At 36.2% G+C, this 13,669-nt stretch overlaps 3 protein-coding genes across 5 annotated transcripts; 2 read left to right on the top strand and 1 right to left on the bottom strand.

Moving 5' to 3' along the window:
* The first annotated feature begins 57 nt into the window (after positions 1 to 57).
* LOC133298986 (heat shock 70 kDa protein-like) lies at positions 58 to 2,388 on the top strand. Of its 3 annotated transcripts, none has more exons than XM_061498370.1 (2): positions 58 to 1,698; positions 1,864 to 2,388. In XM_061498370.1, exons 1-2 carry the CDS (start codon positions 256 to 258, stop codon positions 2,221 to 2,223), a joined length of 1,803 nt encoding a protein of 600 aa, XP_061354354.1. In that variant the 5' UTR covers positions 58 to 255; the 3' UTR covers positions 2,224 to 2,388. The 3 variants fall into 3 exon arrangements, with proteins under 3 accessions (XP_061354354.1, XP_061354355.1, XP_061354353.1); XM_061498371.1 differs by having other exon boundaries at positions 63 to 1,434; positions 1,822 to 2,388; XM_061498369.1 differs by having other exon boundaries at positions 78 to 2,388.
* A 4,943-nt stretch (positions 2,389 to 7,331) lies between these two features.
* On the top strand, positions 7,332 to 10,037 carry LOC133299004 (protein HEADING DATE REPRESSOR 1). The gene is made up of 3 exons (XM_061498392.1): positions 7,332 to 7,633; positions 9,183 to 9,505; positions 9,599 to 10,037. Exons 1-3 carry the CDS (start codon positions 7,528 to 7,530, stop codon positions 9,800 to 9,802), a joined length of 633 nt encoding a protein of 210 aa, XP_061354376.1. The 5' UTR covers positions 7,332 to 7,527; the 3' UTR covers positions 9,803 to 10,037.
* A 136-nt stretch (positions 10,038 to 10,173) lies between these two features.
* Positions 10,174 to 12,971, bottom strand: LOC133299003 (uncharacterized). Its single transcript, XM_061498391.1, has 6 exons — positions 12,687 to 12,971; positions 12,312 to 12,551; positions 12,051 to 12,224; positions 11,864 to 11,970; positions 11,456 to 11,775; positions 10,174 to 10,968 (listed from the first exon to the last, which is right to left on the bottom strand). The coding sequence occupies exons 1-6, from the start codon at positions 12,807 to 12,809 to the stop codon at positions 10,364 to 10,366; spliced, it is 1,569 nt and encodes a 522-aa protein (XP_061354375.1). The 5' UTR covers positions 12,810 to 12,971; the 3' UTR covers positions 10,174 to 10,363.
* Positions 12,972 to 13,669: the final 698 nt, after the last annotated feature.

Consider the following 13,669-nt stretch of genomic DNA (forward strand, 5'->3'; position numbering starts at 1 on the left):
TGACGCTGTGTGGAAGTTTCGAGTCCTCCGAATACCCTCTTCCTTCCACATCTATTCTTTTCTCGATTTTTCTTCACCATTCCTTTCTTCCTTTATATGTTACCTTCACAACGTTGCCATGCATATGCATTGCAATCAAACACCAAAGTTTGTTACGTTAATATTCACTCGCTCACTCACTCACATTAATAACACTATCAAATCCATTCTCTCTGTTTTTGTTCATTCATTCATTCATTCATTCATCACTCACTAATGGCTTCCAAGGCAGAAGGAAAGGCTATTGGCATTGACCTTGGCACCACTTACAGTTGCGTGGGTGTGTGGCAAAACGACCGCGTTGAGATCATAGCCAATGATCAAGGTAACAGAACCACTCCATCCTATGTAGCTTTCACTGACACAGAGCGTCTCATAGGAGATGCTGCCAAGAACCAAGTTGCAATGAACCCACAGAACACCGTTTTCGACGCAAAACGACTCATTGGTCGAAGATTCTCTGACCCTTCTGTTCAGAGCGACATGAAACACTGGCCTTTTAAGGTTGTTCCTGGTCCTGCCGACAAACCCATGATCGTGGTTCAGTATAAAGGTGAAGAGAAACGCTTTTCAGCTGAAGAGATTTCTTCCATGGTGTTGACCAAGATGAAGGAGATTGCTGAGGCTTTCTTGGGACAAACCATCAAGAACGCGGTGATTACTGTGCCTGCTTATTTCAACGATTCTCAGAGACAAGCTACAAAGGATGCTGGTGCCATTGCTGGTCTTAATGTGATGAGAATCATCAATGAGCCCACTGCCGCTGCTATTGCTTATGGTTTGGACAAGAAGGGTTCGAAGTCTGGTGAGAAGAACGTGCTTATCTTTGACCTTGGTGGTGGTACTTTTGATGTTTCTCTTCTCACCATTGAGGAAGGAATTTTTGAAGTGAAGGCCACTGCTGGGGACACTCATTTGGGAGGTGAAGATTTTGATAATAGGCTTGTGAATCACTTTGTGGCTGAGTTCAAGAGGAAGCAGAAGAAGGATATAAGCACAAGTGCTAGAGCTCTTAGGAGATTAAGGACTGCGTGTGAGAGGGCAAAGAGGACTCTCTCTTCCACCACACAGACAACCATTGAGATTGATTCCCTCTATGAAGGTATTGATTTCTATTCTACTATCACCAGAGCCAGGTTTGAGGAATTGAACATGGATTTGTTCAGAAAATGCATGGAACCCGTGGAGAAATGTTTGAGGGATTCAAAGATTGATAAGAGTCAAGTTCATGACGTTGTTCTTGTTGGTGGGTCAACAAGGATTCCAAAAGTGCAGCAGCTTTTGCAGGATTTCTTCAATGGCAAAGAGCTGTGCAAGAGTATTAACCCGGATGAAGCTGTGGCCTATGGAGCTGCAGTGCAAGCTGCTATTTTGAGTGGTGAAGGGGACCAGAAGGTTCAGGACTTGCTTCTGCTTGATGTTACTCCTCTCAGCCTTGGTATTGAAACTGCAGGTGGTGTGATGACAGTGTTGATTCCGAGGAACACAACCATTCCAACCAAGAAAGAACAGATTTTCTCTACTTACTCAGATAATCAACCTGGAGTGCTAATTCAGGTCTATGAAGGTGAGAGGGCCAGAACCAAAGACAACAACCTTCTGGGAAAATTTGAGCTCAAAGGAATCCCACCAGCACCAAGAGGAGTTCCCCAAATCAATGTCTGCTTTGACATTGATGCAAATGGTATTTTGAATGTTTCAGCAGAGGATAAAACTGCAGGGGTGAAGAACAAGATCACAATCACCAATGATAAAGGAAGATTGAGCAAAGAGGAGATTGAGAGAATGGTGCACGAGGCAGAGAAATACAAGGCAGAGGATGAGGAGGTGAAGAAAAAGGTGGATGCCAAGAACTCTTTGGAGAACTATGCTTACAACATGAGGAATACAGTGAAAGATGAGAAAATTGCAGGAAAATTGAATCCTGCTGATAAGCAGAAGATAGAGAAGGCAGTTGATGAGACTATTGAGTGGCTTGAAGGGAACCAACTGGCTGAGGTGGAGGAATTTGAGGACAAATTGAAGGAGTTGGAGGGATTGTGCAACCCAATCATCGCCAACATGTATCAAGGTGCTGGTGGGGATGTGCCAATGGGCGGTGCAGATGACATCCGTAATGGTGGCTATGGAAAATCATCAACTGGTGGAACTGGTGCTGGGCCTAAGATTGAAGAAGTTGACTAAAATCTGTACCCAAAAGTTGTTCTTGTTTATGTAATGTCTTTTACAGTCTTACTTGAGTGGATTTGGCTGGCTATGTAGTGAGTTTGTGTAGTTTCATTGGGAGTAAGCAAAAATAAATTTTCCAGATGTAAACAAATTAAGTAACATTTCATTTTGTTTTCTTGACCTCTTTCTCTATGTTCAGACAGGAAATTGTTCAGAATCCAAAGGATAAGCTGGGTTTTGGTTTCTAAATGGTATGTGAAACAGTTTGTGACTTGAAATGACTATAATAAGTTATGTATAGGTCTTAAATCTTTGGTATAATTCACCATTCGTAACAAAGTAGTAGCCTGTAACTATGTGCTTGGAAGTTGGAACTGACATTTTTCCTTGGACCCTCTCTACAACAAACGGAACAGTTGGGTACTAGATGTGTCCAATTTGAAAGCTTGAAACTTGCTGTGTGATTGAACACCCAAAACAAAAAACCACAACCCTAACAAAAACAAATTCGGGGCAAGAACTGTAAATTGCAAAGTTGTAATATGACAAATTGAATTAGGTGAAGTAGTCCCCGACAAACAAGTACAAACGTTTCAAATGACCATGTTCTTTTTTCAGGCTTCAATGAATCAGTGACAGAAACTCATATCAGTAGGCAACAGGTTGAGATCAAAGGTCAGGGATTTTACCTCTCTATGTTATTAAATCCTGTTTATTATCACATCTCCTTCAGAATGCAATTTTTGTAGGGAAATTCCTCTGTTGACAAAGGAAATTTGAAACATCTCCTTCTACCACCTTTGTGTTTGAGGGGCTGTGCCTTTTCCCTAGAGAAAGAGCTTATAGAAACTCCAATGACTTTTCCTCGCCATAAAGTGAGCCACAATGCAAAGTTCACAATGTTTTACAATTAACCATTAACATTGATAAGGTTGATCATTCAACATTGAAGAACCCAACATGAAGACAAGTGACTCGATAATATGGATAAAGAAAATGTCCCTCATATTGGACTTCAAATTAATGTAAGATTATATTTTCTAAAAAATCAATTCTAACTCAAAAACTTAATGATTTTATATTATATTTCTCTAAATTTCCTTTTTAGAATAAAGGGATGGTAAAAGAAATGCAAGTGACCCATAAGAAATCGAACTCATCCCTTTCTCTGGACATCGGGTGATTTAATGAATGCAAGTGTATCACCGCCAAGATCAACACAGTGACGTAGGAAAAAAAAAGCTGTTTTTTTTTTTTTAAGAAAAAAACACTTCTAAAAAAAAAGTCTGTTTAGATGTCTTAAAATTTAAATATTTTTAATATTTGTAAAAAATACTTTTAAAATAAATAAAAATTGAGAAGGCAATCCAAACTCATAGAGCCCAACACGCAAAAAGCTAAGAATGAAGCTGCACTAAGAAAACGGAAAGCTAAGAAAAGCAGAAAGAGGAAGTAAGTAAAGCCCAACACGCAAAAGCCCTTCAGAGTATGCGTGAAATGAATATGTAATGAAAAAAGATCCAGTGAAATACCGAAAGGCCCAGTATGTAATAAAGAAGAGCCAATTGAAAGACGTAAATGTTCGGCAAAAATCAAATAGAAATAAAAATGATAATTGACATAAGAATATGAAACAGAATGAAGTAGGTTGAAGTCATCAATTTTTTAGTTATGTTGTTTCTGTCATCCATTCTATATCATATAATTATTATTATGTTTTTCAGAGTTTTTTGTTTGCACTTTGCACATATTAACTATCAATACAATTCACACAAATTAAATGCATAAAAATATGAAATGTCAAGAGAATTTATTTAAATTAATAAAAAAAAATTAAGTATGACTAATTATTCAATTCCTAGATGTAAACACAATATGTTTGGATTTTTAGTCCTTCTGTTTCTATTAAAATAAAAAATTTACCTTATAAACCTGTTTTACAATATTGTGAGCTTCTTTCCACTATTCATATCTCGTGGTATCAACCCCCAACTTATTGGATTAAGAAGGTGGTTGGTTTAGTGTCCTACCATCAGAATATACACCAGACCAGTGGCGGACGTAGGTTGTAGCATATGTCCGCAAGTGCAAATATGAATATTATGAATTTTTTTTTTTACTTGGTTTAATATTTATATTAAAAATAAATATTTTTTTAAGTTCTTAATAAAAAATACGGTCCTCACTTTATATTTTTATAAAAAAATTAGTCTTGATGTTCCTAAGAAATTCAAAGTGGATCAATTTAGTTAAATCGTGGTCTCTCACAAATTCAAAAAAGATCCACGTTAGTCACTCAAAAAGACTAAAATGTGTTCACTTTGAATTTCATAGGGACTAGGTCACTAAATCTTTTTTAAGGGATTAAAGTGAGACTGAATTTTTTGTTAGTGACCAAAAAGAGTATTTACTCTTATATTAGTTAGCAACGTACAGAGATGATTAAAATAATGTAGTAATGCAAGTTGATTAGAGAGAAAATTTATTCTTCCTCCCCTGTCACGTACCCTTTCTCATGCTCTCTTCATCCTTTATTTTCTTTTTCATTTTCATAAAAAGAGAGGATTGATTTCATGTCTGACATTCTCAAATAAGTTAATCTCTACAGACGAGACCTTCATTGTAATTTCGCTTGTCTACTGTACCGGTAGTGTTGACTTTTTTATTCACCACTATAAAATAGAATGATGATGTATAGATGTATTGGAGTATATTCTCATATTTGTTTTGGAGGATTAGTAAGATTTAGAAGGAAAAATGCTTGGTTAAACTATTGCCTGCAGTTTGAGCGTGTTCATACATAAAGCGTTAATCTAAATTTTCTTTACAAAAAACAATTTTGGGGGCGCTGCCCGAAACTCTCACCGCTAAATGTGCGGACATAAATAATTTCTTTTAGGTCCGCCACTTTACTTGAAGTGGTCTAGTTCATGGTTTAATTGGGATAGCAATAATGTAATTTAACAGGTTTTTCTAGTTCATGGTTTAAGTGGTCTACTGGTGATTATCGTTGCATTTGTTTACAATTATCTGTAATCTTAATAACTCACAATGTAATTACAAATTCGACCGTAGCCATAATTTTAAAATATGATTAGCTGAAAAAAAAAATGAAATGAGTGGTTTTCTGTTTGGAAATATCTTCAGTATTACAGTAGTACTGAAGACTCATGCATTATTTACTCAATTTAAAAAATATAATATATATTTTTTACCATTTTATTCTTCTTGTATGATTATTTTTCTTAAAATCATCACTATTTTTTACTTTTAATAAAAGAGTATATATTATTACAGTATCACCGAATGTGCTCGTAAACAGGTTTCTCGGTGAACCTTGGCAGCATCCCATCCTAACGGTGATAGTCGATTTGTTTGCCAATGATTGGACAGTCAGAGAAGAAAACATATCCCAAGGCCGCCACCTCATATGGTCATACCCAAGAAAACCTTGGTACTCGTGCTATAAGCCTGTAGGTATATCCATGTCAAAAGACGAATTTTTTTAAAACTTAAAAAGAATTATAAAGAAAAGTATGAATTAAAATGAAAAAAAAAAATTCCATTTAAAAAAAAATACTTCGTACTATTAAAAAATTTCCCGTCATACCCTTGGTTGTCAAGCCTAGAGATGTTAACGGGGCAGAGTCGAGTTTTGGTCTTAGAAGGTTAAGTCTGTGTTTAAATGTGTCAGCCTGACCAAGTCTGTTACCTGTCATGAATATAATTTCAGTCTGTGAACTGTCTTATTTACAAAAAATAAAAGTCTGATTTAGCCTGTTTAAAAAAAATAAGACAACAAAAATTTATCCAAACGAAAGATACAATCAACAGCACCAGTAAATTCATAAATATTCATAAATTTAATGTATATCCAAACAGCATAATATAAAACAAAATCATTCAAAAAGTATGTTTAATTAATAAAATGGGATGAAATGGATTAAGGAGAGAGAAATGACTATCACAAGTAGTATAAAGAATATAAAATAAATAAAAATTAATATGTTAGGCCAGCCTGGGAGGCTCTAAGGCCGAGTTTTTGAATTGGAGAGGCCTTTTTATTAAATGAGTTTTTATACAAGTCCAAGCCTTGTTCCAACAATCAATTTTAGATATGTAAGTCCACAACTCAAAAAAGCCTTCACGAGAAATGACGGGTTTGGCGGGGCGGGTTTGGCGGGCTGGTGGGGGAAAAACTAGACCGAGTTAAATGCCCCTATAAGGCCCCTGTCTCGTTTAGCACCCCTAGTCAAGCCCATCGTATTGTGTCGATGCTGTTTTTTTCTTAAAAAAAAATAATACAATTAAAATAATTTGTATATATATAATTAGTTAGTTTTGTTCATTATTTTTTTTCATCTAATATATGATAATAATACTATTATAAGGGTATCACTAATCAGATGCTTCTGTCGAATTCTATACATTATGCACGTGAAATAAATATGAAATGGAATTGTAGATGTGACTAGTAAATAGAAGGCGCATATATCCACATGGTAATAATATATAAATAATCAGTTGAATATATGAAAATTGTTTTTTTATAAAATTTTAACAATATACATCAAATTTTTATACTAATTTTTATAGTTTAATAACTTTACATATAACTTATTGCATAGAGAGTGAATACGTTTTTGGGGGCCAAGAGTAATCCTGATCCTGTAACTGTTGGCCTCAGCTCACCTAATGTTCAAAGAATCCCATACTCAACAACATTAGTAACTTAAACAATTCATTGTTTTAGAATCTTTTAAACAATACATTGTTTTAATCCACAAGAAACTTGGTATCTTCGGAAAGCATATGCCACCCGACCCAACACGTGAAATATAAAATATTCTTTACAAAAAAACATTTGTTTTTCTCAATTATATCGTTGCTCCGAGGGTCGTTTCTAAGCATACAAATATATTTATTTTATTTTTATTTTGGAAAAAAGGGACAAGGAAGGAGATAGACAGGGTCCACATAAATTATAAAATAAAATGGACAAAGTATTAGACATAAAAATTTCCACCCGAGTGAGAAATCTGGACCGTAGAAAAAGTTTAATCTCATGGGTGATGGTCCCATCACAATTTATCAGCATCTGCTTGTAGGTTGTTAGAGACAAAGAAAGCAAGACCTTTCGATGGTCGGAAGATCAACAAGGAAGCAAACAACACTTCCAAATTAATAAACCCAAACCACACCAAAGAAAACTCTCTCTCTCTCTCTCTCTTTCTCTGTGTCTTCTATGTGTTCCTTCAAATTGATGCATGTGTTAAAGTTCTGAATTTTAAACATCTCTTCTTGACTTTTCATGCTTCAATGGAAACACCTGATAGAGATGTGAAGATGGTTATGGATGATGCTTTGAATGGGTTCTCTCCTGTTTCCACAACCAGGATTTACTGGAAATCTCGAAGGAGATCAGGTACTTCCTTCTTCTTAACTCTTCAGCTTGCTTTGTGTTTTCTACTTTACATATGATGTTCCAAACAATGAGTCAACTCAGTTTATTTTGTCTTCCTATGCTGTTTCCAAAGCCTCCTCTCACAAGCCCACCATTAAATCATGTAGCTTTTCTTAGATTTGGACTTACAAGTGAATGTTTTTGGTGATTTTTGCATGGAATTTGCAAGATTAACATGCCCACTACTAATTCTTCATGCAAATCTTGTATATATCTGTGAATTTGTTTGTACTTTTTTTGAAACTGAGGCTACCCTTTTCGATTTAATTTTGTTTTAGTTTATGGGATTGATTTCTGTAATTCCTGTTGTAGAGTTATTCACTGTTACAGAGAGAGAAGCGTGCAAGAGGGGTTAAGAGTTGGTGTGACTTTTATGTTACGTTAACTTTTTTTGTTATGATTTGGCTTACCGAACTCTGGCTCTATCTCGTTATCAATATGTTAATAATTGGGATCCAAATTTATTATTAAAAAATTGGAAGAAATTATGAAGTTAATTTGTTAGCTGATTAGAGGCTCATAATTGTGAGCTATCACTATTATTTTTTTGATCTAATAATAACAAAGCAATAAGACAATTTAAAGCATCTTATTATAATTTTATTTGTGGTGATTCTAGATATTGATGAGTTATTGTATTTTGTGAAGGACAAGGGAAAAAAAAAATAAACGCGTGTGGCTGTTGGGATAGTGTTGACATCATATCCTGGGTAACATTATTGGACAACTCACCCTCCATCCCTCCAACTAACCCTCTTCAGTGTAGCCTGCATTTTGGTTTCCTTGCATATGTTAACAATCAATTTTGATGTCGCTCTTGTTATCGATGGTTCATCTAAACATGTCAATATTAACTCTTTTTACTCCTTTTTTCTTTTCCTCTCCCAATGTGTCTAGAATCCTCTCACATGTCCTCATGTCTCGTGAGTATTAGAGAATCGATTCTCGTTTATATAAGCGTTTGAGTAGGCAACTTAATTTTGGTATCCTTGCTCTACCATATTCAAGGCAAGTAAATAGCATGGATGGCCTAACCTGACTAAAAATGAAGTCATTTTATCCAACCCAAAAGAGTCATTTTATCTGTAAATGGCTATATTCCATTATGCCAGCTTGGTATAATTGCGTGTAAAAAGGAACCTGTAAAATTAGTCTTAAAAACTAACCTAGTAAACACTTTCCCTCCCCCTTTCAAAGTTCAGGATCCAATGGTGTAATTGCTTGTTAGTAGTTTTAAGTTTTTTAGTTGACTTGTTACCATTGGCTTATATATTATTTAAGCAATGTTAGATCCTGAACCACATATGTACAGTAATCATTGGATACATTTGTTGTTTTAGTGCAATGGACATGCCCACTTTGGTGAACAACTTGGTGCAAGTAGTTTTCAATTTTATTTTCCCTCTTTCTTTTCTCTGTTTCTTTATGAGTAACGAGTGCTTGTTTTAGTTGTGAAAATTTTCTCTCTCTAAATGAGTTGCAAAAAGAATGGTTAACTTGTTCCACACAGCTAGCGGGAGGAATTTAGAGGTATCAGAAGATACTGCTAATGAACCACCCAGCAAGCAGGAAGATCCTCCTCCTAATGAGGAGATGCAGGACTTAACTGCAGTTTCTGAGCTTTCTGAGCGTCGAAAGGCCTTGTTTGAGCCATTAGAACCTGCAAAGACTATTAATGGCAAACGACCTTCGGCTGAGTCTTTACTTCCTCCTCCTGATTTTGAGTCTGCAAACTATCCAAAGGGTTGGCTTATTGGAAAGAAGCGAAAGCTTGTCAATGTGGATGTCGTTGAAAGCATGCGAAGGATTGCAATCCAAGAAATGAACCGAAAGGTTCAAGTTTCCACAACACCTTAACTTCCTAAGTTAGAGAGAGTTATAGGCCTCTTAAACTAAGGTTGAGTCATTTGCTGGTTTTTGTTGCAGGACAGGGAAATAGATGGGCTAAATGAACAACTGGAGGAGGATTCACGATGTCTAGAGCACTTGCAAATCCAGCTTGTGGAAGAAAAGAGCAAACGTGCTCGAGTGGAAAGAGATAATACAATGCTTCAAGAACAAGTGAACATGCTTATGAACATGTTACAAGAAACTGAGCAAATGGGAGACGAAGGCCAAGATGAACCTTAAAAGTAACCGTGTGTGTTAAATTCTTTTTGTAGATTTTGTCCAGTGTGTTTAATGGGCTATGCACATAGTTTGTTTCTGCAGTTTAGACTGCAAATAATATAGTAATATGGGAGTGAGAGTGGGAGGGGGAGGAATCAAAATCGCACTGAACATATTATTCGTTTTATCTCAAAAATAAAAATGTAAATCTTAGTTACTGTATTGCGATTAATTTATATGATGTTTGATGTTTCTCTCTAAGCTAATGAGAGAGTATTATCCTAAATGTTTTTCCAAGTTGATCAGCGAGTACAAATAAAAGATCATTTTCATCTGCCGGTCCAGGATCATTTTATTCTACAACTTGAGAAAGATTTTCTCACACACTCGTGTTCTACCCAAATTTATCTTATTTTGTTAAACTGAAAATACAAAGTGTCCCATTATGTCTGTTGGGATTCTTCATCAATGTGAATTTCTGAATCCCACTGAGTTCGAGTAACCGGCTGCACATATAATATTCACACTGTTGAAGACTACATAATGTATTATGTGATGCTTGAAAGCTTAGGTAGAACATTACTATCTAACTTGATTAACAGAATCCTCGGACAGGTTAAATAAAAACTGTGGCAGAGATGCAATCCTTGGAAGATTAAGAAGCAAATCGCCAGCTGATTCCTTCCTGGACATGCCAGTTCCTCCTTGCTTGCAGTCAGAACCATCATCCTGCTGGCCTTCCATATCAACCCCTTTACTCTTGCATGATGACAATTGAGTGGAGTTACTCTGACCAACTTTAGCACTCTCATTTACGTCAAGACCATTATCATTATTCCTAATCATTGTGTCTTCTGCTGTTGAAGGATCCTTCTGCAGAAGGCAGTATAGTGAGTTCACCCTTGACATGACAAACTGTTCATCAGAGGCTGTTGTGAGTTGAGAGTCATTGAACAAGTATTGGGTAAATTCTTCCAGAATAGATCTGCTATGTTGGCTGTCACCAGCTAAGTTGGAATTGTCAGATGCCATCTGTTCTGAAATGCAATGTCCGATGTGGTTTACCAAATCATCCATTGACATAGAAGGGTGAAGTCCAGGCAATTTGATCTGATCCAAATTACTAAGAAACTTCAATGTTTCAGCTCCTCTACTCTTGAAATCTTTGATTGCACGGGAGTTCATCACTGCACACGATAAACTTGGAATGAATATAATATTTTATGTAGAATGAATATAATGTGATCCATATTTTAAACACATGTACGCTATTCTTTATATCATTATACGAAAAGCATAATATAAAATAGAAGGGATTAGTGTTCTCATATGTAGGGCCCTACATAGGAAGAGAAGAGAGAAAAAAAAAAATATATAAAAATAAAAAATAACCCCATATCTCATGGTAAACATTAATTCCAAAATAGAAAGCGTGTGTATAGCACACAATAAGCGTACATAATAATATTGGATCACATCATTGAGCTTCACCAACCATTCAGCATTTTTTAACAATATTGTATCACATCATGGAGCTTTACTTTAACCCTCAGCTAAACCCAAGAGGTGTACCCGCATTGATAGAGAAATATCAAGACGAATGCTGTGATGTTCAATGGATACAATCATACCGAATTCAAATGATAAAAACAAGTAAAAATCCATCGCAGTTACCTGAGCTAGGTGAGGTAATTTCTTGGGAAACATTTTCAACAGCTTTCCCCACAAGATTATGTTCACTTTTTGAGGAAGATGATTGAACAGCAGATCCTGATTCCACATCCTGCAATCCAAAAAAACCAGCTCCCTCTTCGCTTTTTCTATCAAAACCATCACTGGATTCAATGTGGTCATGAATAGTTCCAGGTTCAAAATACGGACAATCCAACACCAAATCCGATCGTTGGCTTAAAACATTGAGACGGGGATCACACTGAATAAGCTTCTCAAAATGCTTGCCTAACAATCCTTGTGGGCACTCCAGAAAATGTCGCCTGTGACAATATATAGAGAATTACAGCACCAAGAAATCAAGAGTACAACCACCTAAACACCAAGTAAAGAACACTAAAATAATAGTACCTCTGTAAAGAGGCTTCTCCACCAGTAAAGTCTGATGTTGCCTGCCACAAGGTATGTTTCCTTGGTTGTGGATTGATCTCCCTGAAAAACAAGGGTCTTCTTGCCAGCTGAAAACAAACAGGAACACCAAATTAACATGACAAATAATCATGATGCTAAAATCTAGAAACAATTAAACAAAGCTCACCACTACTTCCAGCGTTCCCGGTCCATCCTCAGGGTAGTTTGCCTTGAGAGCCATGATATCAGACCATGGGATTTCAATCTTATTCTTAAGACAACCATCGAGAACTTCCCATACCAACTTATGCTTTGCAAAGTAACATTTTGCCACTAAGTCTCCTTCATATCTAGACTTATACTGCAAAGTCATAACAAGCAAAAATTATCATATGCACACCAATTCATGATTGTATTCATATTTGTTTCTGCAAAATTACGAGCTTACCTCCCAAGTCCCAATTTTCAAAACCGTAGCAGGAAAATTGGAGGCCTTGAGTTTAGAATCCACACCAGTACATGAACCCTTGTGATCTTTCTTTCTGTCATCATCTTGTTGAGAGAGCCTCATCTGAATCAAATCCAAAAGGGATGGACTCTTCCTGAGACGCAAACCCAACGGGCTTGGCTCATCCAAGGGATTGCATAAAGCTGACGGAATCGGAATGGAATCATCACCAGAAGCAAGCTATTTTGAAAAAAAAAAAAAAAAAATAGGGATTAAAGAAAGCAAATTACAACCAAAAAAAGAAAAAAAGGAAAAATTGATGGTGGGTTTCAGAAAAATAGAAATAAAGATTCAATTTTTAGCAGAAAATGAAACCTCGGAGTTAGAATCCAATTTGGGTCGCTTGTGGGTATGAAGATGGGGAATTTCATCTTGTGTCTCCAACTTCACCTTCTTCAAGCAGTGACTATCCGTATCAGATCTCATTAGCTGAACCATGATGTTGACTCAGAAATACTACAAAATAAAAAAATATGGTTTACTGAAGTTGGATTTTCAGAGCAAAAGAGCTTCTTCTTCACCACTTTCTTTGGCAAATGGCAATGGCGGGCGCTTCAGCTAACAACAAGAACAACAACATTCAAGAGTTTCTTCTCTCTCTTCAATGTTGTCACGTGCCCGAGACGAAACGACGTCGTATTTAAAAATTGAACGGCTGGATCGAGCCGAGAACAAAATGACAAATAAGCCCTTCACTTAAAACCGGACACAGAGAGCATTTTGTGGTGCAGGTTTTGTCGCGTATTGTGGGTATATTTAGGATTTGACTCGCATGTGAAACGGCGTTGTTGGGTGCCGTCTAGGTTGAATGGCACGTGGCATAGTGGATAAAAAGTGGGACCTGGTTCATGAACCTTCTCCATTGTTGTTGTCCTCTAGTTGCGTGACGGAGTAGGATAGACAGGTGTAAGCATCTCGTGGGAAGATTGACCACGTAAGCCTGAAAGGTGGGTCCTACCATATGCATTTCTTTCTGGATAATGTAACTTGTTAATTATTTTTTTATTATTATTATCATGCGGTTCCTTTATCCTAATGGATAAACTTGAGCCTCCAAAACAATGCAGATCTAGTTGTCTTTCTGCTTTACCAAAACAATGTGATTTAATTTAAAGGTTTAGCGTGTGTGTCCAAAAAATCACAGAGAGTAGAGTATCACCGATTATATTTTGTGTAATTTTGAAAAGTTATTTTTTTATCATTTTATATATTAGTAATGTGATTGAGGAGAGAGAAAAAAAATAACTTTTTAAATTTACACAAAATATAACCGGTCATACTTTATATAAATCATCTAA

Source organism: Gastrolobium bilobum, unplaced genomic scaffold (assembly GCF_033153095.1).
Source record: "Gastrolobium bilobum isolate Gb01-03AN ecotype WA unplaced genomic scaffold, APGP_CSIRO_Gbil_v1 utg37919, whole genome shotgun sequence".
NCBI classification, from domain to species: domain Eukaryota; kingdom Viridiplantae; phylum Streptophyta; class Magnoliopsida; order Fabales; family Fabaceae; genus Gastrolobium; species Gastrolobium bilobum.

What these genes read in the sequence shown, in the direction of transcription:
- LOC133298986 (XM_061498369.1), top strand. Translation starts at nt 256, where the DNA reads ATGGCTTCCAAGGCAGAAGGAAAGGCTATTGGCATTGACCTTGGCACC.
- LOC133299004 (XM_061498392.1), top strand. Translation starts at nt 7,528, where the DNA reads ATGGAAACACCTGATAGAGATGTGAAGATGGTTATGGATGATGCTTTG. An exon ending in GAAATCTCGAAGGAGATCAG is followed by an intron (nt 7,634 to 9,182) that starts GTACTTCCTTCT and finishes TGTTCCACACAG; the next exon opens with CTAGCGGGAGGAATTTAGAG. An exon ending in TCCAAGAAATGAACCGAAAG is followed by an intron (nt 9,506 to 9,598) that starts GTTCAAGTTTCC and finishes TTTTTGTTGCAG; the next exon opens with GACAGGGAAATAGATGGGCT.
- LOC133299003 (XM_061498391.1), bottom strand. Translation starts at nt 12,809, where the DNA reads ATGGTTCAGCTAATGAGATCTGATACGGATAGTCACTGCTTGAAGAAG. An exon ending in AATTGGATTCTAACTCCGAG is followed by an intron (nt 12,552 to 12,686) that starts GTTTCATTTTCT and finishes TTTTCAAAATAG; the next exon opens with CTTGCTTCTGGTGATGATTC. An exon ending in GGAGAAGCCTCTTTACAGAG is followed by an intron (nt 11,776 to 11,863) that starts GTACTATTATTT and finishes ATATTGTCACAG; the next exon opens with GCGACATTTTCTGGAGTGCC.